The 27442-nt window shown below is 49.4% G+C and overlaps 1 protein-coding gene across 7 annotated transcripts; it reads left to right on the forward strand.

The window, feature by feature from the left end:
• Window positions 1-1235: 1235 nt before the first annotated feature.
• Window positions 1236-27442, forward strand: MTHFSD (methenyltetrahydrofolate synthetase domain containing). Of its 7 annotated transcripts, XR_003524240.2 has the most exons (9): window positions 1236-1300; window positions 4866-4969; window positions 6341-6454; window positions 9751-9864; window positions 12593-12683; window positions 15665-15777; window positions 16033-16158; window positions 25388-26720; window positions 27305-27442. XR_003524240.2 is itself a non-coding variant. In XM_027619433.2 (8 exons), the coding sequence occupies exons 1-8, from the start codon at window positions 1285-1287 to the stop codon at window positions 25895-25897; spliced, it is 1188 nt and encodes a 395-aa protein (XP_027475234.2). In that variant the 5' UTR covers window positions 1236-1284; the 3' UTR covers window positions 25898-27164. The 7 variants fall into 7 exon arrangements, 6 of the variants coding, with proteins under 6 accessions (XP_027475234.2, XP_027475237.2, XP_027475235.2 ...); XM_027619433.2 differs by lacking the exon at window positions 27305-27442 and having other exon boundaries at window positions 25388-27164; XM_027619434.2 differs by lacking the exon at window positions 27305-27442 and having other exon boundaries at window positions 1283-1300; window positions 4725-4969; window positions 25388-27164.

Below are 27442 nucleotides of genomic sequence, written 5' to 3' on the forward strand. Positions count from 1 at the left end.
ATAAAGACAAAGGGTATAGCATTAGTTCTGAAGGGAGCTTCGATAAGTCGCTGCAACACCCAGAACCTTGTTTCCCCACCTTTGTCTTGAAGCTGGTACTAAAATGCTGCGTCTGTTTCACAAGTTTGTTGCGGGGACCTTATCAAGTATTGGATATATAATTTTGAACAGTAGCTGGCACTTCTTGCATGCTTACGATGCACGAGGTACACTGCTAAGGGTGTGCATTACTCATTAGGAGGTGGTTACTGGTGACTTGGGTTTGCCACGGCCTCATTTTGGGAGGAGGGGTCATCTTCCTAAAGCGTGAATGCACCTCCTTCTCTCTCCCGCTGGAGTGGAGCCCAGAGAGGACTCCAGCTGGGCTGGGCTGTTCAGCCCCATCTCCCGAGCCACCTCCTGGCCCTTAGATTGACACACCCTACGCCTTGAAGGAATGATACAAGCCAACAAAGGCAGGCTGCCACGTTCTTCCAGTCCCTAGGAGATACAGAGGCCACGGTAAAATCAAGAGGTGTTTCTCAACTCACCCAGCACCCAGGCCGGTCACCATCCCACCTGCAGTGAACCCCACTCCAGCAACCGGACATTTTATTTTACTTTTTTTATTTAAAAGATTCTATTTATTTATTTGAGAGAGGGCAGGAGGGAGAGGGAGACTCTGAAGCAGACTCCATGCTGAGTGCAGAGCCCGACGCGGGGCTCCATCCGACGACCATCAGCTCATGACCTGAACTGAAAACAAGAGTCCGAGGCTGAACGAACTGAGCCACCCAGGCGCCCCTACAACCTGACATTTTAAAGTGTCCACAGCTGAGGCAGACGCACACCCAGGTGTGAGCACTTGGGTGTCTTTCTCAGAGAATTGGAATCACATCCTGGAGGAGCAATCAAGGCTGGCTTCCAGGAGGAGGGGGCCTCTGGGGAAACAGAAAAGGAGACGGGGTATGTTGGAATTTGCGGTGGGCTCAGAAAGGCCAGGGGCTTCTTCGCCTCGGTAGCCCCAGCGCCGCACAAACGCTCCTGGGAACAGGCGCTCAACACAGTTGCTCCGCGAACAAATGACAGCCCAGGAACCACGCCGGCCTCCCCCGCACGTCCCTCCACCCTGCCCGCGGAGGCGCACGCGCATGCCCGCCCGGGGCTGTTCCCTCCAGGCCTCGACGGTGACGCCACCGCCCCCCCTCGCTGTCAGCGCGCAGGCGCGGGGAGAGCGCGCGAGCGGGTGACGTCACTCCGCGCCGGATTCGGCTTCTGGAGGCGTCGCGTAGTGACTGCGTCGTCATGGAGCTGAAGACGGGTAAGGACCCGCGGGAGAGGCGGGTGGGGACCTACCCAAGGACTAGGCGGGTGAGGGGCCGCGAGGGACCCACCTGAGGGGCAGGCGGGGGGCGGCGGGTGAGGGGCCGCCGGGATCCGACGGGCGGGACCACCGGACAGGCGGGAGGGGACGCGGAGGGCACTGAGCGGGGCTCGGGGGTCCAACCGGCGCCGGTCTCGGACCCTGATGCCCGACCCTGTCGGTGGAGTGAAGAGAATGGGGAGAAGAGAGAGAGGACTACTTGCCGTGCGCATGGTGGTGTCCGTGGCCCCGTGCCGATCGATCGTAACCACCACCTGTGAGATCCGCAGTAGCATACCCACGGTGCAGCGCGGGGACCACGGCTCACAGCTGGTGGCAGAGCAGGACTGGAAACCAACCTAACTTAGCCGCCGGGCCGCTTAATCGCTGTCCTCTGAAATGCTTTCCGAGGCCTCGCTGTGCCAGGCTCTGCCCAGGCGCTGGGAACACTTGCTTCGTTGCCCCTGGGCTTTAGGAGGTCACCGTCTGTGGAGAAGAGCTTTGGTGATTGTTGCGGGATTGCTTGGCAAAGACAGCCCCCAGTGCTGAAGCCCACGGCGAGCCAGAGCCTGTTAAAGCCAGGTTCCACAACTGGGAATAAGTAAACTGCCCTTACCAAGTGTGCAGCATGTAAACAGCTCGGTACAGAGATTCTGCTAATTCAGATGCCTGTCAGATGCCTGCCAAATGCCAGGACTGAACTCCGAGCGAGAGGTGGAAGGGTGAGTGAGACCCTAGTTGACCTGACAGAGCCACAACCTGTTGAGGGAAGTAAATAGGCAATTACACAACAGGGCTCAGGCATTTCAGCCAAATATATGTCGCCTTTTATTATCCTAATCATTTCCCATGTTTTTGTAACTCGTCCAAGGGCAGGGACCTGCCCTTTCACTCTAGCTGCTCCTCCCAATCACCATTATTGCTTTCTAAGTGGGAGTCACTCAGATGTTTGTGATTAATTGATTCCCCAGAGCAAGGGTCACAATTTGTTATGTTTCTTGTGTCCCACACAGTATACTGCAAGGTGTTGGGAATATTGTAGCACCTATGGGTTGTTAGTGAAAGTGATAAATATGTTAACCTTATAGTTGTATCAACATAATTGTGTTTGGAAAAAACAGGGCGCTCTGGGTTCCTAAAGGAGGGATAGCTGCCTGTAACTGAGCTCTCTGAATACCTCCAGGGGGATGTGGTGTGTCAGGCAGACCTGAAGGGAGAGCAGGTACCAAGGTGTGAAAGGCACAAAGAGATGGGCAGGTGTGTGGGAGCAGGGACCAGTTATGCTTGAGCCACATTTTAAATCCACAGCGAGGAGTGATGGGAGGTGAGGCTGAAGTGGGCAGCAGGGCATTGTAGGCTAGAGCTCCCTGTGACCCTGTGACAGAGGGATCCCCAGGCAGTGGAGCAGAAACGGGGGGGGGGGGGTAGTTCCTGGAGGTGGTGCTGAAGCCGAGCCTTGAAGAGTGAGGGTTTATCGAAGGGACAGAGAGCTGAGCAGATTTGGCAGCGGACACCTTCAGTGCACAGCTCCCAGGAGGAAAGAACAAGCCAAGTGCTGGAAACTGCCTGTGTCAGCCTACTCAGGCTGTGTCATACAGATGTGTGTTCCCTAAGCACGCCCAAATCTGCAGTTTTGATATCTGGAATGGCTTTAAAGCACAGCTAGGGGCAGGAGGCCCAAAAAGCGTTTGTAGTGGGCTCCAAGAGGCTCTGGGACTGGGCTGCATGCTATGCTGAGGAAATCTAGGCCTAGCCAGAGGGCGTAAGCAGTGGAAGCCTTCAGCTCTTGGCCCTTATGCCTTAGACTACACGTGGAGGGTTAACAAATTGAGGTAAAATGGGCGGGCAGCAAAGTGTACCTTGGTGACAAGATTGGAAACCACCTGTTGTCCTTCAGAAGGGGACTTCCTGAGTAAATTTTGGCCTGTCCCTACAATGGAATACCATGCAACCTCACAAAAGAACGGAGGTACTCTTGTATACCATGTGGCCTGATCTGCAAGATATTTGGCAAGAGTACCAATGTGCAGGGCATTGTGTGCTGTGTAGTGTGCCACATTAGCGAAAGGACATGACAGGGAGTGTCTTCTGTGTGGGCCAGAGGTACCTGGGGGAAAATTCATGAGGAAAAAAGGGCGCACTGATTGCCCTGGGGGAAGAGAGCTGGTACCCAGCAGGCAGCGAGGAGAGAGGCTTGTCAATATAGTTCCCTCTGCATGTTTTCGAAGTCCATTTATGAAAAATAAAATGTTAGAATATAATTGATTCACATGATTCAAAGCCACCATTTCAGAGGAGAGAAGCCAGCTGCCAGCCCAACTGCACCAGCCATCCAGGTGATTCCCAGCAGTCTCTGGCCCTGGGCTGCTCCCATGGGTCGCTTTTCAATATCCTGCACTCATTGAAGGGAGACTGAGGACCTGTGGGGTTGTATCTGCCCCTCCTTCCTACTCAGGTGATGAGAGGTGCCCCAGTCACACAGAGTACATGCAGAACCTCACATCTTGCCGTAGTGCACATTGGGTTCTCTGAAGAGGTTGTCTTTCACCACCAGCTTCGGAGATGCACATTCCCTAAGCCCTGTGCGTGTGTGTCCTACGGGGACTTCCAGATGGTGCAGGGTAGGTAGCACTCCTCTTCACCAGCGGTTAGGGCACGTTGGTGTTGAGAATTTACCAGTCAATGAGATGACCTCATGAGGAGTTCCTTGCCTCATGATTCTCAGTGCTGGCCGCATGACAAATTGTTATGAAAACAGCTCAGGTAGGTAAAGTGATTTGAAACAGACTTCTGTACAAGTACGAGGATATCCTTTAGAACCAACAGAAATGAAAATTCAGTGAATATTTTAAAAATGTGTCTTTGTGAAGTTGCTGGTTTTATGTTTTTCCACCTAACTGGAAACTGCTTTTTATAGTTCTCCACTCCAAGAGGAACACATGATTAATGCAAATTTTATTAAAACTGCTCCAATCAAATTAAAGAATATTTGTTGACAAAAAATGCACTTCCGAAGTTGGGTATAGAATAAGAAATTGCTATACTAATAAAGGGGATTATAATGGGTAATCCAAAATAATAGGTGGTTTACAAAGTGCTTAGGTTTAAGGCAGGCTTTCTGGGTTTACAGTCTGCATGCACTAATCATAACTATGTCAAAACTAATTAGACCAAGGATTGCAGTGCGTTGACTGATCAGAGTGTGCGTTTCCAAGCAAGGACCCGAGGAAAGCTTGGGTACCTGGCTCGCTTTGCATTTTGTTCTGCTGCTCCTATAGCTCAGTAGAGCTGGGTTAAACACCTGGGTTGTCTTGAATTTACTCTGTTTTTGGACTTTAGCAATTGTTGTGAGTTTATCACTAACCCTGATTTTTCGCCATAGAGCTGAGACGCCCTGGATTGGTCTGGCGTGACGGAGTGCTGAGGGCGCCGCTCGAGCAAGCACCCAGCAGCGCCTGTGGCCTGCACATGTGGCAGGACTCCTTTCTGCCACGTTAACTAGTCCCACTCCTTGTTGCCATAGGTGTTTCCAAACAGGACATTCGTGAACAGATTTGGGACTACATGGAATCACAAAATTTAGCTGATTTTCCCCGGCCTGTTCATCACAGGATTCCCAACTTCAAGGTACTGAAGCATTCCTGGAGCATTCAAAAGGAAAACAGGCTATTCCTAAACGAGAGAGTTAGTAATGCCGTTAACTGTCCTGCTTCATGGTGGATCCGAGCTGGGTGAACAGTGAGTAGTAGTGCAGAATCCACACCACTGGCCCGCGTGTCCTTTGTATTTTGAGATGTCCCTCATTTGTGTTCCTTAACCTTCATTACAGCCTCTTGCCTTTCTGTGCAGGGTTGGTGGGTTGGTCATGTTTTGCCACTTGACATGGAGTAAGATATTTGTCCTGGCTGGAAGCATGTTATTGTCGTGGTCCCTTTTCTCAAAATTGGCTCCCTTAAGAACAGCAAGGAGTGATGCCCTCTGAGAGGAGGCCCGGGCCAGCATCTTTGGACAGAGGAAGGCCTCGCTGGTCCCTGATGGATGACTCCAGGCCTCAGTCTCCCCACTGTTCAGAATAGAAGATAATCAAAGATGTCTGTTTATGACACTGTTCATAGGAAACAAGTTTGCTTGAACAAGCGAACATACACAGCTCATAATTTCAGCATGCATGTTTTCCACAAGGAAAACAAAAGTGCTTTTTGAAATTACACTGGTTGCTCTATCCGGCCCAAAGGGTGTGTGGCTTATTTACTTGCCATCACCCCCCATTTGGGCTGGACTTTATCTTCCCATTCATGGCTTCTTGGAAACAAGCTCCCACCCTTCTCTGGTCCTCAGCTGAGCTGGGTCTGAGGCCATCCTGGACCTTTGAAAAACTGTTATTTTTGTACGTTTTTGTTGCTACTTTGTTTTGCTTTAGTGCTTGTTATCCCAGGGAGAGAAATATACATGAAGTACAGGAAAAAGAGAAAGATGCACAGAATCAGTAAAAAATGTTTAAAAAGGAACCAACTTGGAGAGGGATGGGAATTCCAGGTTAGTGGTAACATACTCCTGTTTTAGGCAGTTATTACACAGCTATGTTCGTTTTGTGAAAATCCATAGAACTATACACTTTCTACACCTTTTTAGAATATGTTTTATTTTGGTTAAAATTAAATCGGTGCTCGCTTTCTCAGCCCCTTTCTACCCTGACTGCTTTCCCAGACTTCTTTGGGCAACTCCTAGATCTTGTCTCAGACTTAGTGCACCCCACCTGTCTGAATGAGATGCTAGACCAATCTGCTCCTGCATGCAGTAGGCCCAGAATCATGCTGTCCTGTCAGTAATGTGCAATTGCATTCGAAAACAGGGTGCTTCCCATGCTGCTGAGCATTTCCCACGTTTGCAGGCGTTCAAAATGGCCAGAACCATTAAAGTCAACCCTGACGCTCCCCAGACAAATGCTCGCTTCTTCGTCCTCGACGTAAGTGCAACTCTGTCTGTTTGCCTAACTAGGGCTCTTATCTGGCTTGCCAAAACATCAGAGATCTAGAAGTTTTTGCCAGAATGCAGGAAGTTAAAGTGGACCCCGATAAACCACTGGAAGGTGTTCGGCTGCTGGCGCTGCAGGTAATCCCATTTTCCTGGGCCAGAGCCCGGGCCACTGATAAAATGCATCCTCCAGGTGGCTGGCAAATGTGTTTAATTCATATATTTAGAAGGATGGTGCTTCTGACTCCCTCCCACACAGAATATACCCTCGGAGTTGTTTTTTCCAGGAAGAGTCCAGAAGTCTTTAATTTGTCAGAAGTCATGAATCTTCCTGAATTCAAAGATAAAGGACATTCACAACGATGACCTTGAGGCACTCTTTAATCTAATGTGCTTCATCAGAAGGGAAAGGTTATGTTTATTTCCTTCTGCTACTTTTATATTATAATTCTTTGATACTTGATAACCCATGAGTGAGAAATCTGATGGAGTCCCCAAAATCTATAAATCAGAACAGTGTTTCTTAACTTACATACTTAGGCCCCTGTTCAAGGAGAAAAAAAAAAAAAAGCTCCCCGAGGGTTGCTTTAAATTCACTAAGTTTAATAAGTATAAACAGAAAACTTGGTATAAATTTAAATGTTCATAGCTCTTATGCAGCTGTAAAACCACAATAAACCTGTAAGTTAAATACAAACAAAAGTGTACAAGCAGGAACATCCATATATCAGCACTGATTTAACCTAACAGCTGCTGCTGCTTTGTTGAGACAAGTTACTGTTGATGATATGAATCCAGATCTTCAGAGTTCCTCCTTAGGCGACCAACCACTCCTTGTGGGGCCGCTCCACTCTCCCACAGCTCATGGGGGGCCTTGGTCACGCAGTGCACCTTGCAGCCTGTGTGGAGAAGGGAATGCCAGAAAGTGATTTTTATAGGGAACGAGGAGGGTGTAGGGATCCTCCTCTGGTTCTTTCAAGGATTGCACGTAGGGGATTTTGTTTGCCGGTTGTTTGCTGATTGCTGTTCAGCCCCAGTAGGAGCCTCCCAGTCGGGCCCTTCTGGAAGCATTCTTTCTTGCCAGCCATATTTTCCCAGTCAGTAATTCACTTTAATGAACTAGAGGAAATAATAGCAGAGAAGAGCCCGAAGTGAGTGGTTGCCTTGTGTGAGGACAAAGCTCTGTCAAAACACTGCACTATATTACCTCATTTAATTCAGCCAACAGCCCTGTAGGAGTGATCTCTTTTGCCATATGACATGGAATAAGCTAGACACGGAGAGGTTAAATGACTTGCCCAAGTCCCCCATTTGGTAATGGTGGAGCTGGGATTCCGACCCACACTGTGACTCCAGAGCCAGTTCTCTGCATGTATGAGGTCCTTACCTGTCAGCCCATCAGAGCACAAATCAAAGCCTTGAGTGTGTCGGAGATTAGTCAGGACATCCTGTGGGAGGAGTGCAGCCAGGTAGCAGGTGGAATAGGGTCCTCGCTGTCCGTTTATTCAGGGGAAAGAAAGCCAGGCTTTGAGAGTCTGTTGTATTCCAGGCTTTCTGCTGGGCACAGGGATATAGTGGTGAAAAAGACATGAAGACGTGTGTGGTCCTTGGGCTGTAGGGCTACAGAATCCTCTCTGTTTCTGGAAATGGAAACTTTAGTGGTTTGAGAATCACTTGGGAAGCAGGTAAACCTGCATGCTCCACGGCACACCTAAGTATAGGCAGGGAACCCGATGTGCATGGCCACGGTCCATGCCTGGGGACATGGTGGCCTGTGCTTAGGGATACACAGTTTCTCAGGCTCAACCCCAGACCTTCAGTAGGTTTCTAAAGTCTGGTTTTTTTTTTTTTTTAAAGATTTTATTGGGGGTTTTTGTTTTTTTGCTTTTTTTTTTTTTTTTTTTGAGAGCACACACAAGTTGTGAGTGGGGGGCAGGAGGAAGAGGGAGAAGCAGATTCCCTGCTGAGCAGGAATCCTGATGCAGGGCTTGATCCCGGCATCATGACCTGAGCCTAAGGCAGAGGTTTAATCAACTGAGCCACCCAGGCGCCCCTAGAGTCTTTTTAATAAACACCCCTGATGGTTCCTTTAAGAACCACTGGCCAGGCCAGCATTTGCCAACCCTGGCTGCATGTTAGCACCACCCAGGGAACTTTGAAAATTATCTATTGCTGGTGTCAGGTTCTGAATCAGATGCTCTGAGTGGGTCTGCACACCCACTGCCCAGGTGATCTAAAGTACAAGCAGCTTCCAGAAAAGAGGGAGTAACCATCATAATGTGCAGTACACCGGAATCTTCAGACTGTGAATGAACCCAAACCTCTTTCACACTCCAAAGGAAAAGAGCACATGGTCATGACTTGTGTTGAAATATTTCTCTCGTGGCTTTAAGTAAGCCAACCTGTGATTTTACAGGTCTTATATTGGTCTCAGGCTGTCATCTCCTGCACAAAAACTAAAATATACTCTTTTTACACCGAAAATTTTAAAATTTTACAATTGCCTCATGGCCTGCCCCGGCATAGTCTGCAGAGATGCCTGTAGCAGTGGTTCTGGAACTTTCCTGGGCATCAGAATCACCTGGCAGGCTTGTGAAAGCAGATTGCTGTGCCTGCCCCCAAGCTTCTGGTCATTTCTCACAGGTGTCCAGGGGCTGCACCTGCTGGCCAGGGGTGTGCACTTTGCGAATCCGGGCTCTGGGACTCACAACAAGGTGTTTGGGAACTAAATAGAGGAAAAGGGGCCTGTGGACTCAGGTCAATACAAAATAGCAATTATAATGAGTATTAATCTCCGAGACTGGAACTTATTGAATAGCAAACTGGTTATGAAGGCTTGAGATGATGCAATGCAGGTTTCAAACGAAAGCATTTTGGGCGCCTGGGTGGCTCAGTCAGTTGAGCTTCTGCCTTTGGCTCGAGTCATGATCCCGGGGTCCTGGGATCGAGCCCCGCGTCGGGCTCCTTGCCCAGTGGGCAGTCTTCTCCTCCCTCTCCCTCAGTCCCTCCCCCTGTTCCTGCTCTCCCTCAAATAAATAAAAAAAAAATCTTAAAAAAAGCAAGCGTTGTAACTGTAGTATGTGATGCTGGGAGGGGAGGCCACAGGAAAGTTCTGGTTGGAATTCTAATGAGAACAGACCTTCATTTGGATTTACATTGTCATTTTGTATCTGTAGTGATTTTGAGTGGCAAGTAAAATAGAATTTAGGAGTTTGACAACTCACTGCCTCTTCATCCTAAGTGGGGTGGAGTAGTGGCCCCAAGTAAGATTGACCACCGTGCGTTGTGTAATTGGGTTTGCAAAGAAGTCATTTCCTTGGCGCACACCAAAAGATGCCAATAATAGTCACTTGCTTCTGCCCCTGAAATGCTAATATACACAAGAAGTTTTCTATGTTTAATTTTGTAATTTATTGATTGTGTTTTTTTAAAAGAGCAAAAAAACATTGTTGGTCCCAACACCACGACTGAGAACGGGGTTATTTAATAAGATCACACCACCTCCTGGGGCAACTAAAGACATCTTGAGGAAATGTGCTACCTCTCAGGTAAGTGCAGGAGGCCGCATCGCCCGCAAGGAGAGCGCTGTTCTCAGCCGATACTTCTGGTGAGTTAGAATGCGTACAATACACCACAAAATTGAAATTCATTTTTCACAAAGCCAAATGAGTGGAGATGGCAAAGTATTCAGCAGTCCTATTAGTAAAGGAGCCAAGTAGAAAAACCATGGATGCATGTATTCCATTTGAGTCACCTGGTTTCTATTTTGCACCAACTTGGCAGATTGTAAATTCCCTATTCAAAATGAAGAAAAAATGAGTTATCGGGTGGTCTGGCACCCGACTGGTGTTAACGTGTGCCATAGTCTGGTGGCCCATAGCATTTTTTAAGTGCCACCAGAGCAACTGAGAACTCAGGAATTTCCAAAATAGTTGGATTGGAAATTGCCTCACCAGTTCTGAATGATGGTTTTAGTAATTCAGTGATGTGGTTTTCTTGAGTGTTTACAATGTAGTAAAACTTAAGTTTATAAATACTACATCGTGGTGCCCTGTGGTGGCATTTGTCTTGTATTTTGCAGATAAAGAAATAGAATTTGGTGATTTTTTTCAGAGTCCTAGAATAGATCGTAGGTCATTTGATTCCTAATCTATTGGGAATAAAAAATAGGGCATCAAGATAGGGCATTAATCTTTTTAAAAAAGATTTTCCACTTAAGTCTGATACTGAAAAATTGAATTTTTATTGTTACTTATTGATAGTCTTCTTCCAAAAATAGAATTTGGTATAGCTTTCAAAAGTACATGTAATAAAGTAAAACAATAAAATATATGTAGAAAAAACTGCAAAGGGAAAATTAGAAAAATAAGAGACATTCATGGTTCTGGTCGGTGTTCAAAAACGCAAACTGTGTGACCGTCTGCAGTTGGCAGACGCGGGCTGCAGACAGGAGCTCACATTTCCCAGAGCCGGCCAGGAGTGTGATCAGCGGTTCTGGAGTTGTGGGTTTGGGACGGTACCAGCAGTTCTCTTTCTGGGGTTGAGGTCCAGGTCAAATGTATCTGAGGGTCCATCACAGGGGCCTGTGGTGGTTGCAGTGGTCTGTGTCGCCCTTAACAGCATCCCCTCCCCTCTGAAAGGTGACTGCCACGTTGTGTGTTGGCAAAAGTTCCCTGTGATGCGCCGGCACTGGCTGGTGCCTTACACGTGCCCCTCAAAGTGTGGCTGGGCCCAGGGTAGAGCCGGACCAGCTCTCGTGACTGAACTTCACTAGAGATTGAGCAGCAGAGTTCGGGCTCTGTCAGCACACGAGACACTGGAACCTGAAAAGGACGTTTCCGTTTTCTTGATGGCACAGGGGAGAGAGGCTTTTAGGGCCTCTGTGTGCAGATGCCGGTCATGGTGCAGTCATTATTTACGCTGCCAGAGCTTAGTGGCAGAGATACTGCCCCCATGTGGGTCAACTCTAGGAGACTCAGATGTGGCCTTGCTTTTTGGCAGAGAAGTTTCTGAATTTGTCCCTTAACACCTCTGCCACCAGTACGTCCCAGCCACCTGTATCATCTCGGTGTCTTTTTTTTCTCTAACTCAGGAGTCTTCCAGTAACCACCTCTGTGGGCACACAGAAATGTTTGTCACCTGAGGTTTTGTTGAATCAAACAGGACCTTGGAGAATCAGGGAGACTCCTGGTTGCTCACACTCTGTCTGGCCAACAGAGCAGGTGAAGCTGACCGAGGGAGGGAGGCGGAAGTCTGATGGATCGAGTTTCAACACAGGTGTCTGCTCACCGAGGCTGCCAGGCACCAAGCCCATTAAAACAGGGCTGAGGATGTGGGCCGTGGGTGTGAGATGCCAGCTGCCATGGCCATTGTGAGATTAAGCAAAACAGGCCTTCCCACCATGGGGCACAGTGGGCCTGTGACTGTGGTCTGACTGCTGAGAGCCCCCAAACCAACCCCCTGTACCGATGCCATAAGTGACTTGTCATGTACTTGTAGACGAGGCATGATACCACATGCTGTGACCCTCCAGTGCCGGGCACTGGTCTGTACAGTGTCCTAATTTGGCTCTTAGATTGACCTGTAGCCCTTGTTATCTGAGACTCATGACCATATCAGCCTCCGTACTCTGTAAATACAAGCCTCAGTTAGTGTAAACGTGTGTACTTTCAGTGCATTTTGGTTGAACAAGTAATTTTTCAGAAGTGAAGATGCTACACGTGAAGGTAACAGCCCCAGTGTTTTATACATTATCTGTCCCACACTTTTCCTGACCACGTCTTAATGTGCTAAATGCACTACCTCCATGATCTTCCCTTCCAGCACCAGTCCGGCAAGGCAGTGGGTGGCACCTCTGTCTTAGAGGTGAAGAAACTGAAGGTCAGCTTTCCTCCTCTTGAGGTCACGGGGCTAAGAGGGATCTGGACCTGGTTCTGTGTGACTCCTGAGCCTGTGGTTTAACCACCGTGCTCTTCTGCCTCATGGGAAGAAATGATTTGCTCAGTATTGTGAACTTAACATCTTACTCATTTGTGCTGTCAGTTCCAAGGGGCATCTTCCCTGGGGAAGAAACTGTGGGAAATTATCCTAAGATGGTTTCTGAGCCATGGTTTTCCTAAAATGCCATTTCCACAATGCTGCGTGTTCGTGGTAGGGCATGGGTTTGCCTCATGCAGGAGGTTGATTCAGACCCTGAGTGCTGCTCGCCTTGGAACTGTGAGGTGCGGCCGCCGCTCGCTGCCCAAGAAGCATTCAGGCACACGTCTGTGTTCACAGGGCGTGAGGAACTACAGCACTCCTGTGGGCTTGGATTCCAGGGTTCTTGTGGACTTAGTTGTGGTGGGGTCCGTTGCTGTTTCTGAAAAAGGTAAGATTAAAATCAGAAATTCCTGGATGTGACCTGCAGGTTGACCTTCCTCGGTCTGTTCATCTTTTAAACACTGAAGGTAAGTAATCTCAGTTTTCCGGACACACGTCTGTCCTCTGAAACCACTCTATCTCTCATTCGTTTTGAAGAATGAACACAGTCCCTCACACTCAATACCTTCATAGTATTTTCATTTTTCTTAGGAAAAATAAAGTGAGATCATCTTTCTTCAGGTGGTGAAAGATATTTCCTCTATTCTTAAACTACCTGGAACTGGAGCTGGATTTATTTGTAGTATGTCAGTAAATAGTTGGTTTTGGAGAATCTCCAGGGAATGGAAAAACGTTAGGTTCTAAAGCTTGTTTCTGGTAGGCAGCAGCAGCCTCTGGGCAACACAGGGTGTCCTGAGCCTGCCTGGGGAGGCCTGGTGCTGTGCTGTTCAGGCAGGTGAGGGGGGAGGGTGTCCCACGCTGCTCTCTGCCCTCTGCCAAGCCGCCTGCAGGACTTGGGCCCCTGTGGTTCCCCTGGGACCTCTTCCCCCTCCGCTGCTCTATTCCAGGCCTGGCTTGACTCTTCGGAGACGATCTGGTTATACTGCTGCTTATACTGCCACAGGCTCGGTGGGTTCTCCGAGAGGCCAGCCTGTCGCAGACTGGCGCCTGCACAGTGTGGTTTGGGCCCCCTGCTAGGAAAGCATTCTCTCTCCTCTTTCCCCCGCAAGAGGAAAAAGACCGTTCTAAAATGCCTATCCTTAAAACTGTCCCTTTGGAAATTAACCAGCCAAAGCCAAGATCTTCCTTCAAGAGAGGTTTCTGGTTTCCAACAAATGGTTGGTGAGAGATGCTCTTAAGTCATTCATTCCAAACCCCGAGCGTCGTGTTTTTAAATGCTGACCTTCATATCTTCAGCTGGAGTACACAGTGTTTGCCAGCTCTTTGCACTAGTACGGGAGACGCTGGAGTGCTTCGTTCTTTGCTTTCTCTGTATTCCCAGTTACAGCGCTTTATCTGTGTTATCAGGGAGGGGTTCCCATGAGCACATGTTTCCTGGGTGCCTGCTGTGCGCCAGGTGTCCGGCCAGCCCTGGGTGGTCACTGCCTTGGGCCCCCAGTGAGCTGGAAGAGCAGACGGCAGCTGTACTCCGGCACGGTGTGCTCGCTGCTCCACACACGTCAGAACCGACGGTGGTGGGGTCCCAAGAGCCGCCCTCAGGCCCTGAGCAGGGCAGCGTCTCAGAAGTGACCTCAGGCTTAGGTGTTTTGGAGAGAGGTGGAGCAGGAGAGGACTTTCGGACAGAAGTGGCAATGTGTTCACGTAGGATGGTCCTTCAGTAGGTTGGGGTTGGCTTTCCAGAGACTGGGAGGCCAGAGGACGGGATTGGGGTTATACTCTTTTGGCAGTGGGAAGTTAACAAAGAGGTCTTCTTTTGAAAAGATCAGGAGTTTTCTTTCTTAGTTGAGGGTATATGAAGAAGAAAACAGTATTCTATAAATGTCATCATTCAGATAACCCCCAATTAACACAACAGAAGTCATCATGCACACATGTAGAAAATTGGAATAGCACAGAAAACACCACCTGTGCTCTTCCGAGATGCCCACTGTTGGCGGTTCCTTGTGTTGACACACAGCGATGGCCCATGAGTCCGCGCCTGTCCGCCCATGCCTTGCATTCTCTGTGCAGGTTACGTTTGTCCTCGTTGTTTTCCCAGAAGGGGCAGCAGCGCATACACCACTTTGTGTCCTGCTAGATGGTGTCTGGCCAGGGTCTTTGCCCATCCTTGCAGACTGGTGAGCACTTAAGAGGTCACCAGGGTTTGGTTTTGGCTTTTCCCTTACAGATCACACTAAAGTGAGGTGTAGTCTTGTGGTAGAGTTTCTTTGTGCCTTCGAGGGCCATCCGTGGGATAACTCCAGCAGAGGAATTGTTGAACCGAAGGGTGGACTTGAAATCCTGGTGGCTGTTGCCAAATAACCCACTAGAAAGGTTGCCTACCTCACATCCCCAGTACCGTACACCTCACGTCTCTCCCTATTCCCTCGTCAATAACTAGAATCATCAGACTTCCATGTTTACCAATCCGGTATTGAACAGTGGTGGTTCATGTGCCATCTGATTGGCCTTTAATGGTGAGGGAAGGCGGTCATTGCTCACGTTTGCCGCTCACCTGCCTGCGTCTGTCTGTGAACTGTTCTATCCTTTGCCGTTTCTCCTCTGCACTGTCTTTCTCACGTTTATTTGCTCACATGGTTGGAGGTTGGTAATTGTAAAAGGAGCATGACAGATGAGAATCTCAGAAGGATGCATGGGCAGTGATGCCCTTGGTGAGGATGCTGATGCTGATGTTAAGCAGAAGTTAGAATTTCTGCAGCGTCACAGCCTTCCTGATGGCGGAATACATTGGTTCTTGTGGGAGCCAGAAGCATGGTCATGTTTTCCGTTTTGCTGCGTTCTTATGTGCTCTGTGGCTTCTCATGCAGCTTCAGCTACAACTTCCGCGGGTCCCACCTAGGAGTACACAGTATGGGACTAGCTCTGCCAGACCCAGCCCTCTTCCAGGGACTGCTGGACTTCTCAGAAGACAAGGCGATGTCATCTTAAATCACGTATTCCTGATTTTAATTTTTATTTCCCCTCCAAGAGAAATTGACTAAAAAGATTTTGGTTTTAGTAGGAATTTTTTCTTAGTGTTTTTGAAAACTACTCTTTCATTGCTTTTAAATGTGAGTTCTGCTCACATAAACACAGGTTCTGTTTCTTTTTGTAACACATCTGAGAGGCTCAGGCTTCACACAGCGTGTGCTGACCCCTGTATGTAGCAGCCGTCGGCATGCCCCTGAACCCCACTGTTGAGGGCTGCCTGTGGGCTCACTGTGGAAGTTTCTGAGGAGGTGCCAGGGATATTGAGTCCAAGTTTCTGCTTCCGCTGTGACCTAATGAAACATTTCCTTCTGAGATACTGATGCTCTGCATGTCTCTTAGGCTGGAGAATTGGGAAGGGAGAAGGTTACGCTGATCTGGAATATGCCATGATGGTGTCAATGGGAGCGGTCAGCCAGGGGACGCCCGTGGTCACCATCGTCCATGACTGCCAGGTGCTGCCCATGAACGGGCCAAGCAGAGGCTACTGCCACACCCCCCTGAGAGAGTGGGCGGGGAGGGAAGGAGACAAAGTGGTCTCTGCCTTCATTCCACGTCTGCTGTGAGTGGTGATCAGCCAGAGCTGGATCTGTGTGGCAGTGAGGCCTTATCCCCATGGGTCTGGTGAGCCCTTGGCTTCTACTGTGCAGTGCTTTGAGCGCAGGAGCCGCATTCCCTGTCAGCCCCCTCACCCACTTCTGTTTGACCAGGTCATCGACATACCTGAAGCGCTGCTTGAAGACCACGACCTAACAGTGGACTACATTCTCACTCCGACGAGAGTCATTGCCACGGGGTGCGAGCGCCCAAAACCAACGGGAATCTTGTGGTGCAAGGTGGGTCCTGTGGCCAGCAATGGCCTGTAGTTCAGAGGCATCCCCTCTTGTGTGGTATTCTTTGGCATGGCAGCTCTCCCTAGGCCCAGCATGTTTGTGCATTAGAATCATCCGTAAGCTTTTGAAAATTCAGCTCCTGCATCACGGTCTCCAGCCATGGGCCCAAGAATCTCCTTTGCAAACCTGTGGGATTCTGATAAGCAACCAGGTTCAAGATCTTCTGCTGCAAGACACCAGTTCTAGATGACAGAAGGAACAGTCCACTCAGAGGGCCAATGCCTTGACACCCTGTTTGCCAGCGGGTTTCATCTCTGAGAGCTGTGTCCCACCATCCTGGCCACAACAACGTACTGTCTCATCAGCTTTTCTGTTCTAAGTCCAGCTTGTCTTGCTGTGACCTGGGTCTCCAAGCAGTACCCACAGCTTTCATTAGCTGATGCCTTTGTGACCTCTATCTGCAGAATAGTCAGGGGCACACATTACAATAGTCTGCAGAAGGAGTTCGATCCCAGAGGCCAGCCTATAGGTTATGATCCTGCCGTGCTGGCAAGCAGCCAGAGTTACTGAGGAAACAGGGAGAGTTGTGCTTCGTTTGGATTGAAGCCGTTGTTCCATGTCTTCCGTTCCTTAAACGTGAATCATCAGAGTTGGATAGCAGCCTTCCCTTGGGCCTGGAAAACCAATAACATCCAACTCCAAGGTTGACACCAAAATGGAACACTGCGGCACAGTGGGCCTTTCCCACAAACACCACAGCCAGGCGGTTTGGGCCCCCTGGGGCCTGTGCTCCTCCTAGGTTAGTCCCGGGAAAAGCAGAGAGGAGGGGCACGCATGACCCAGAAGCAAGCGGATGGGTCTCTCCGGTGCAGGCCCAGTGCCATGGGGAAGGCATTGGCATCCTTTTTGAATATTCAAATGTCCCTTGGTGTCTTTCGTAAGAGCTTGGGTTTACCTTGGAAGTCGGGTCCACAGCTTCTCCTTAAGTGAATGCTGCTACGTGGGTCACAGGAGCGAGGTGGCATTTGCTCACAGCTGAGGGGATGGGCCTGGGGAGGCTGCACAAGGGGCTGGTCACAGTGAGGCCTCAGGTCCTCCGGAGGCCAGCACTTCATAGCCAAGGGCCGACTGCAGCCCACCTTAGGAAGATTCCAGGTGGTCTCTCCAGGAAGAGGGAGAAAGGGTGTGGCTTTGGGGAGTAGTCAGTTACCTCCCGCTAATTTTAATAAAAATACAAAAATAGCAACAGATGATGTTATTGGTCATGTGAGGTGAAGAGACTCCCTCTATGTGGAAGGAGCCACAGCAGCCAGAGTCGCCAGCAACACGGCTGGCCATACCGTGTGCAGCCCGTCGGGGCCAGTGCTGTTCGTTGACATCCCAGCCGACTCGCCCTCTTCCTGGAACATCCCATCGCTAGTGAGGCCTGGGCAAGAATCACAGACTTTGAAAATGCCATTTCTTATCTTGGGGCCCTGTGTTCTTTGTTCTTCCACATCTGGGCCTCCCTTTGCATGAATCATTTGAAAGCAGCGACTTTCTCCAGCCCCTGGGGCTTTTGTTCTGGCCTCGCTACTTATGCAACCAGAGTGAATTTTCGTCCGCATTGGGGAAACCGTCCCTGACTTCCACTGAAGATTTGGGGAGGGGTGGGGGACGTTCAGTGCTAGGGTATGGTATTATTTCACATGGACTCCTTGATACACGTTGGCATATCCTGTGATTTTTCTACCCACAGACTTACTATCGTGTAGGTAGTAGAATCCCAGAATTTGCCTCGTGTATTTTGTTGGAACATATGGAATCACAGTTCCTTCTAAACACTGTAGACCTCTCAGATGAAGGTTATGAAATACATACAGAATGTATTAACTCGTTCTTACCGCACAAAGATTGTGCAGCATTTGACTCCCTGGCCTTTGTCCCACCTTCTCAGAGATGTGCGTGGTGTCCCCGCCAGGGGACCAGGCTGCTGCGGACTCAGCTGTCCACCTATAGCTACTTCCTCAGCCCCCCTGCTTTTCTCTGCCTGTGCCTTGTGGTTTTAAAGACAGGAGACCAGATGGGGCAGTGGTTTATTTATTTATTTTTAAAGATTTTAATTATTCATCTGACAGAGACAGACACAGTGAGAGAGGGAACACAAGCAGGGGGAGTGGGAGAGGGAGAAGCAGGCTTCCTGCAGAGCAGGGAGCCTGGTGCGGGGCTCAATCCCAGGACCCTGGGACCATGACCTGAGCCAAAGGCAGACGCTCAACGACTGAGCCACCCCAGAGCCCCGGGGCAGTGTTTTAGAATGAGCTTAGAAGCTGCAGCAGCACGTCTCAGTCGCTCTATCTGTGACCTTGGTGCACCCTCTGCAAGCCCCCCATTTGTTTATCTGTAAAGTGGGGTGCTGTCAGTGCTGACCTCACAGGCAGTACACGCGAAGTGTCTGCTGAGCTTGGCCATTGTCACCGTTGTGGCTGTCACAGGTGTGAAACGCAAGTCAGTAATTGTGAGAAATGTACCTGGACGCCGTCGCTTCGGGCAGAATCCTTACAGTTATCCTCTGAGTGGTTTACTGAGCCAAGACGGGGCCTTGTCTGTGTCTCTCTGTGGCATTGTTATCACCGTGTGCCCTTTACTGCCTCTCAGTGGAAGAGAAAGAGACATTCCTTCCAGAAGGTGCGTCTGCTGTGTTCACGTGGGGTCCTCCTTTCCCTCAGGGCAGCCTCTCACCTGGTGTGCACCTGATGACCTGTAGAACTCTGGGGGACTTAGCCATGTCTGAGCTACAAGGTGCCGTGACTGCCCCACTTCATCCACAAGCTGCCTCCCCTGAGAACCTAGAACTCCCAGAGCCCCCCCTAACCCAGCAGGTCTACCCTGTTGGTGAAAGGACGTGCTTTCCCCAGGATCTCTGCCTGGCTGGTGCGTGGTGTAAGAGACCTGGCCACTGAGGCGTGTCCTAAACCTCTGGGCTGCGCTTTCAGCTCAGGTGGTGGTTCAGTCTCTGGGACAGTAATCCAGATGTCCCTGCCTGTGGACATCTGTGTGTGAGGTGATCTGCAGTGGCTCAGGAGCCATTTGCCTGCATCCCTTAGCTCTGGCAGGAGTACATTGATGGTGGCCAAAGTCCCCAGCAGCTAGCTTTCGGCAGCTCCCCCACAGCACAGTCAGTTCCCAGGGCTGCAAGGTGTCGGGTGAGTCACGACAGGGCAGTGAAGCATCCTCTCGGGAGCCTGGCTGCCTGCTGGACCCACGTGAGCGCCTGGAAAGCAGCAGCAGAATGGAGCCCTCTGCTCGGGGAAGGCGAAGGCTTCGGGCTTTCCCGAACACACACAGCCCCACTGGGCTGAGCCTCTGGACAGCCGAGACCCATACCTCTTTTATTACTTTCTGCTGAGCTAGAATGAGGCCGAGGGAAGGTGAAATACTTATTTTAAGAATGCCCTGGAGACATGGTCAGGCAGCGGGGTGTGGCTGCAGCCCCAGAGAGACCCAGGGCACCCATGAGACTGCTCCTTGCCACCAGAGCCACACATCAAAGGTCTGCTTCCTGACCCCCTTGCTCCCCACAGCAACTGTGGGAAAGGTGCCATCACTGATTACAGAGGAGAGCAGTGTGACACCATTGACCCAAATCTGGATGTCTGCCTGTCTGAATTATCTTCTTGCTAAGGGATGGGATCCTGCCCGGGTTATTCTTTGTATATAGACTCAAAGAAGCAAGTTTGTAGCGTCCACAGCTGTTTGGGAAGGTTGTCCCCAGATGGTCACCATGCCCTGTTGATTTACTTGCTGAGAATGACAGATGCCCTGAGAAAAAGGGTTTGGGAAAAGGACTTCTGTGAGAAACAGCCATTCTGGGACGTTGACACTCGCTTTCCAACCCCATATATCAGCGTTGTCTGGAAGTGACAGCCAAATGTGATCTGACACCTACCCACAACTGGGCCAGCAAGTTAGAAAGGCTGATAACTTCCATAGAGATTCACTATATTTGACCCAATACTTGAACTTCTAGGAATCTGTCCTAGAAAAATACTTAACAAATTTAGATAGAGATGCATGTGTATCCAGTATAATGTAGTGCCTTAAAGTGTTGCAACCCTGTAATTTAAGTGCATACAGCCTTTTTAAAGAGTATTTAATGGCATGAGAAAATGTTTATGGTGTAATCAATATTAAGTGGAAAAAACAGTATAAATTTATACATGTTTGGTATATCATTTTGTATTCATTATGCTGAAACGTGCATAGAAAAAAGATGGAGGGGTGCCTGGGTGGCTCAGTCGGTTAAGCATCGCCTCCTTCTTTGGGCTCAGGTCATGACCGCAGGGTCGTGGGATCGACCCTCCCTTTGGGCTCTATGCTGGGGGGTGGAGCCTGCGGTCTGGATTCTCTGTCTCCTTCTCTCTCTACCCCCTCCCCCCCCCCAAAAAAAGGTGGAAGTGTATCTGAATATTAACAGTAGTTATCTCTGCAAGCTGGGAATTCAGATTTCTTTTCATTGTTTTCTAAATTTCCCACAGAAAATATACACTTTTTATAGTCAACACTATTCAGTAGAGAAAACAGGACATTTGAAACCATTTTCCAAGGGCAGCCTTCTGCCCAGGTGTGTTTGCCTCCAGTTCCACAAGGAGCCTCCATTCTCTGCACACTCCTAAGTGGTAAAAACGAGAATCCAAGATGCAAGATAGTTAAATGTGTGCCAGTTCTTAGAAGTCATGTGCTTGTGCATGGCAGTGACACTGGACTGTTCAAGTTGCTTGTGCAAAGCATATGTCTGTATGTGAGGCGGGCCACATGGGCCACTCGTCCCCATGTGGCAGACACTTGGGTGTGGAACTGAGCCTAGAGCTGCCGGGCATGAACTCGTCCCACACTCAGCTCTGAACTGGCCCAGCAGGAGGGGACCTCACTGCTCTTGTGGGCCTGTCTGTTACGCTGCCCCCCCTCCCCCTGAAGAGCATAGGATAGGCAGGAGCTGTGGTTTGCAGATGGAAGCTGGCATCTTGTTGTGGCAAAGGTTTTAAGATGATCATGTATACCAGAAAATAAATAGTTTTTCTTAGTGACTTCCATGGCCACTCCCAAATAGCACCATCTGCTTGACTGTTGGCGTGGTCTGAAGCAGTGATGGTGTGTGGTCGTTGCCCTGCTGGTCCTTCAGCACCCACAGTAAAAGCATAATTGTAAAGGACTAACGCTATGGGGGCTTTTGTATTAGTAAGTGACACTTTTGATCAGCTCTGTGCAAGAAGATGTCTTAAATGAGCCCTCTTATCCTTAAGAGACACTAATTGGAAAGCAAACAAATCCTGCAAGACATGAATGACATCTGGAAGACCGTGCATTCACTGACTCTCCCGTATCCTTGCATGCTTACTCGATCGAATGATTTCGCCTTGGTCATTGGAAAGTGCCGTATCTAAAAGTATTTTCGATCAGTGAATGATATACATTCGTCTCATGCAAGACAACTGGTAATTTCTGTGGAAGTTGTGTTTCACGTTAGAAATACTGACGGTGTTCCTGTTTGTTTGTCAGCAGCTGCCCAAACGTGTCCTGGCATTGTAGAATGAGAGGGATTCTAAAGACCATCCCTCCCAGTCTCTGTTTCTTCCGGGCAGGTAAAGTGAGAGCCAGGAAAAGCAACAAAGCCAGTGGGTAGTGGAGGCAAGATTAGAACTGGGGTCTCTTCCTGGGTTGGCCACAGGTGCCTTGAGAGTGAGATTACTGATCTGTATTGGGTTTAGCATGTATTTCTAGGGGATAGGATTTTTCATTTAATCTTTACAGAGAATGTATATTTATAAGTGACATCTGTACACATCAGAGAAGAGTGGTTGTAGCGCATAAAAGAAAATCAAATTTGCTCTATACTATTTAATGGAATGGTTAGAGAAAAGCAGAAATATTTTTTTATGTTTGATTAACGGGCAAAATCTTTCATTTCACATGGCACTCTTACAGACATAACAAATGTTCCTAATTGCTAGCCAGGAAAAACAGCATAGCCCTGCCGCGAACTGTCCTGAGTGTGAAGCCAGCCTGTCCAGCTGGTGCACAGAGGCCTCTGTGTGGCTGTGGGACCGCCATCAGCCCAAGCCACTCCGCAAGGAGCACAGAAATGGCAAACAGCTGAGAAAGTGTAGACAGGGAGGTTTTTCCATTTAGAACTTGAGGGTGCAGAAGCATGAGATGACATTAAGCTTTGTCTTTCCTTACCCAAAAAAACATCCTGCTCTTGAGATGAGCAATTTTATGTAAAAGTGACGCATTTGGCCATTTCCATTTCTAAAGATCCGTGTGTGTGTGTGTATGTGTGTGTCAGTCAGTGTGATGGTGCTGTAGACTTGGTTCATAATCTGTACATGGTTAAAACATTCTTGTTATTCAGCTGATTATAGTTTGTCCATGTGCCAGCTCAGGATAAAGTAGCTCCCTGTGATGTGCAGAGAAGGATGTATTTTTGCTTCACGTGACATGTTTTAAATGGATTTTAAAGTGTGGAGCCTTGCCCTGTGGACTGGGTTTCCTGAGAACACTTGCTTTGGCCTGAGGACACCCTGTGGTTCTACCAGGCGGAAGCACATGGGAGTTTTAGTACTTGGGGTGGTCCCCCAGCCAAGACAGCTCCGAGCGGGAGCTGGAGGAAGTGTGATGTGTTTACCAGGGAGTTTGTCCTCACTGCTCCTGTCTGCTGGTGTCGCAAGGGGATGACATTCAGTTCTTCCATAAAAGAATGTAGTCACATGGTTCCTCTGATTGTAATTACAATTTTAAATCTGATCGTCCTTTCTAAGTACTAGATGTAGTAATTTAAGATATCCTTAAGAGTCTAATTATGACCGTTTTAGGGGCACCTGGGTGGCTTAGTTAAGCATCCCACCCTTGGTCTCAGTGCAGGTTGTGATCTCAGGGTTGTGAGTTTGAGCCCCGAGTTGGGCTCCACGCTGGGCATGGAGCCTACTTAAAACAAAAATAATCTAATTATGACCAGTTTAAATCTGTTTTGAAATACTCTGGAAGGACACAAGAATCTGAACTCTTTGAGAAGGTGGAATGGGGGTGTGGGAAGGAGTTGGTTGGCTTCTTAGATCATCTTCAGGATTCTTTGGGACCAGAGCCTCTTAGGGTACTGGCCCATGAGCTTAGTCATCTTTGGATGAATCAGTTCGGAAGAACTGCAGAGGGTCAAGTGGAAGAAAACTTCCTTTTGATTAGAAGAGTAGCTACATCTCCTACATATCTCCAGAGCACAGACATGGTTTTTGTTTGTTTCTCTGCGTCTCAATAATGGGAAACATTAGAAGGAGCAGGTCTTTCTTTAAGAAGTCTATGGCAGCCAGGCATTTGTGTGCTACTCTGAAGACCCCAGTAGACAAGTGCCACCTGCAGAGGATTCTGATGTGGCTGTGCTTGGGAGCAAGGGTACTGTCCATTTGGAGAGGGCTCTGACCCAGTGGAAAGGCTGTGCCAAGGTGGAGAGTATTGTCCACTTAGTGCTAGGAGAGAGAACCAGGTACTAAATTAATGAGGGGGAGTGCCTGGGTGGCTCAGTTATTAAGCATCTGCCTTCCACTCAGGTCATGATCCCAGGGTCCTGGGATCGAGCCCCGCATCGGGCTCCCTGCTCGGCGGGAAGCCTGCTTCTCCCTCTGCCCCTGCTTGTGTTCCCTCTCTCGCTATGTCTCTCTCTGTCAAAAAAAAAAAAAAAAAAAAAAAATCTTCAAATTAATGAGAGTCAGGAGCCTTAAAGTTTGTGAGAAGGTACTCGAATCGACTGTTCTTAGGTGTTTGAGTTTCTTTGAATCTTCCTCTGAATCACTGATCCGTAACCTGGGGCCTGTGTACCTCTCGTGGTTTGGAGATCTGTGAATAGAGTTTGGGAAATTGCACACAAAATTGCTGGGGACTCGTCCTGGGAAGGAAACCCAGCTTTTCTCAAAGGTCTCTGACACCCTGGCAAGGATAAGAACCATTACTTTAGTTACATAGGATTCTGAATACAACGAGAACATTGTTACTAGTTGAGCTATTTATTTTTAGAGGGAAGTTTTACCTAACTCCTATGCTGATCTTTATTCTGATTTACCCATGTTTGTGGGAAGTCCCATGTTTGGACCATTGCCTGCCTTTTGGTAATTGACCAGTTTCAGGCTTTGTGCCCTAAAGAAGGACGGAAAGCATCTCTAAAGAATGAGGATCGCTAAGAAGGACTTAAACAGTGTGTTTCTGTATCTTTTCTGCCGTGTGATTCCTCAAGTGACAGAAGACCGGTTCTGCCCTGGGCTGCGCTGTCCAGGTCCAGCCTAACCCACAGGGCTGCACCGTGTGCGGCGGCCACACCGGGCCGGGACCATCAGCCTCCACACTGCAAGCTGGATCGAGGCAGCTCCTGTGCATGCATGCAGGCCCCGCTTGTCAATCCCAGTTCTCGAGGACCGGAAACCACCTCATGTATTGGGGTTCTTCTACTGCCTCCTTTGTTGTGCCGGTTCCCAAAAAGCCAAACATGTCCTTTGTATAGGAATCCTGTTCATTGAGACTTAACGTTATAAATAGTGTTACCTTGTAGCTTGGTGACCTGTTGCTAGAAATTGTTTTTCAAAAGTAGTGCTCTTTCAGATTTGCCTTGTTTCTGCATTTTCAGTGACACCTTGAAAGATTTGGTCCCTGAGAAATGCACCTCCAGTGAAGATGGGGAGAAGGAGGCGGCCCAGGTGGCCCTGTTAAAGATCCCATCCCACCCAAAGGCATAAGTCGGGAGACGGGGGCAGGCATAGAGGCAGAAAACCCAATTATTCTGGAGGTTACCAGGGGCATTGCCACTTGTGACCATGTAACCCTCCTTCCAGTAACCGTACTTACTACTGTCCTTTCTGCATAGGAGGCCTTTGGTTTTCTGCTTCCTGGGCCTCTAGGAGTGTAGAGAAAACCGTTCCCTTCCTGCCAGCTGCCATGGCATGTCAGGCACAGTCCAGAGGTGACAATCCAGAGTGGCTCTGGGGATCCCATATTCATTTAAGCTGGGGCAGCATGGGGGCTGGGTCAGAGTAACTGATCAAGGCAGAGGGGTCCTCCTTCTCAAAGGGCTTAGGTTGGACCACTGGGGCAGCTCGGCAGAGAGACTACTTACCTGAGTGGAGGCAGAGGCCCCTGTGCGACTCTGATTTCTCTTCCCTTCTGACCAAGTTTGGACACCTGGAGAATAGCTGGAACTGCTTTCCTTTTTCAGATCAGCTGTGAGGTGATGGGGAAAATCCCAATACTCAGAAGCCTTCGTTACCGAGAGAGGCAGGCTGGGAAAGATGTCTCCCTTCAGGATGAGCCCCGGCACCTTCTGGGAACCGGCAGCCAGCAGCCACCTCCCCTGAGCACTGTCAGAAGACCCCAAGACCCACACCAGCCCGAATCCTGTTCGGGGCAGGGGGAGGATGGGCCTTCTAACACTGTTTACATTGGCAACCTTCCCCGGGACGCCCGAGTGAGTGAGCTGAAGAAAGCCCTCCGAGAACTGGGTGCAGTCCCTCAGAGGCTCACGTGGCAGGGGCCAAAGCGCAGGGCCTTCCTTCACTACAAGGCCCCCACCTCAGCCCAGCAGGCTGTCTCCTGCTTGCAGGGCTTGCGCCTGGGTGCTGCCACCTTGAAGGTGGCACTGGCCAGGCAGCAGAAGGCCGGCGACGAGACAGGCGGCCGTGCAGACGAGCCGTACCCTGACTGTCACTCGGCTGTCTCAGACCTGTGATGATGTGTGCTGCTCTGGTCCCTGTGGAACTTAAGGGGCCTGTACTCGGGACTCAGCGGAGTGTTGCTGCATGAGCTGCTTTGGGCCCAGTCCTTTCCAGGATGTCCCAGCCTCTGTCACTGCCTGGGACCTCCTGATGAGTAGGAAGCTAGCCATTAGTGCACTGCTGGCACATCCAGGCCCTGCTCTGTCTGGGTCCGTCAGCCTGCTTGCTGGGCGTTACAGCCCTGCTGGTTTCTCTGTGGTAGTACAGAGGCTGTGGGGAACCGAGCGGGTGATGAACAAGTGGGAGTAAATGGTGACAGCGGTTAGGAGCGCGCCTGTGCTCTGGAATTGGGAGGAGGGCAGATTAGTGGGGAGAGGCCCTAGCAGGGATCAGATGCCAAGCACACCCTGCTGTTCTTGGATCCTTGGTCTGGTGTGACTGCAGGGGGAGAGCTATGTTCACATCACAGAAGCCAAGTCCCCTGGCTGCAGACTGCTTGTCGCAGCTCCGTGCTAGTGTCAGCGCTGGAGGGCCAATCTGATGTGCGGGCAGTGTGCATCTCACTTCTGTGCCTTCCTTGCCTTTCCAGCCTCTCCCCATCTCTGGCTGAACACCCTGCACTCCTCGCTGTCTTGTAGGAGGTACTGGTCGTGGAGAAGGCAGTCCCAGCCTACATCAGACAGTGACAGAGATGCTCACACGGATTTGCCCAATGCCTGATGTTTCTTGGGTTTTTCCTCCATTTCTCTGTTCCTAAAAAACAAAACTGGATTTTGGCTGAACTATGCTTTCTTAAACAGAAGTGCTTTTGCAGTTGATCCTGGGCAAAAAGTCAAAGTAAGCACAAGTGGAGATTCTATTTTTTTTTTTAATGTATATGTGTTCAAAATTTTAATTTTTTCACCAGAGGGTCTTACTGAGCATGTTTTAAGCACACGATCGTACTTCAAGAGGGTACGCCTTGCAGGTACTTTGAATAAAACCTTGAGGCACTATCTCCCTTTGCAAAAGCATTTTGTCCTTGGTTTTATAATGAAAATACTGTGGATATGTCAAAAAGTCAGTCTGCCCTTAGGTTGCTCATTAAGTGCAGGCTCCTTTCCCCAGCCGTCATGAGTAAAACGAAGGGCAAAAATACCTGAAAAACAGTCCAGCTCCTCTCCTTTGGGCTTCTGGGCCCACTCTTCTCCCCCTGAACCATCTACCCCATCCACGTGGCTGGTTACATTTTATCTCCTGGCGCCGAATCTGGTCATCTAACTCCTTACATTTTTAGGGTTTTTTTCTGGGGGCGGGGGGGGGGGGGGGGGGAACGGTGCCTTGTTTACTTGTTGTTTTCTTTTTTTTCCATAATATTTTCCTGTATTTGACATATTCTTGTTTAGTCGTTGACTTTTTTATCATTGATCTTTCATCATTAGAGTAGTACTCCAGGAGATCAGGAAATGAGTCTGTGGCTGTCTTGTTCACCCTGCCCTGCGCCCCAGCTGCAAGGGTACCTGGCAGATACACAGCAGCCCAGGAAAAACGGGCGACGTGGATGGATGCATCAGAGCCAA

Source organism: Zalophus californianus, chromosome 17, assembly GCF_009762305.2.
Source record: "Zalophus californianus isolate mZalCal1 chromosome 17, mZalCal1.pri.v2, whole genome shotgun sequence".
NCBI classification, from domain to species: Eukaryota; Metazoa; Chordata; class Mammalia; order Carnivora; family Otariidae; genus Zalophus; species Zalophus californianus.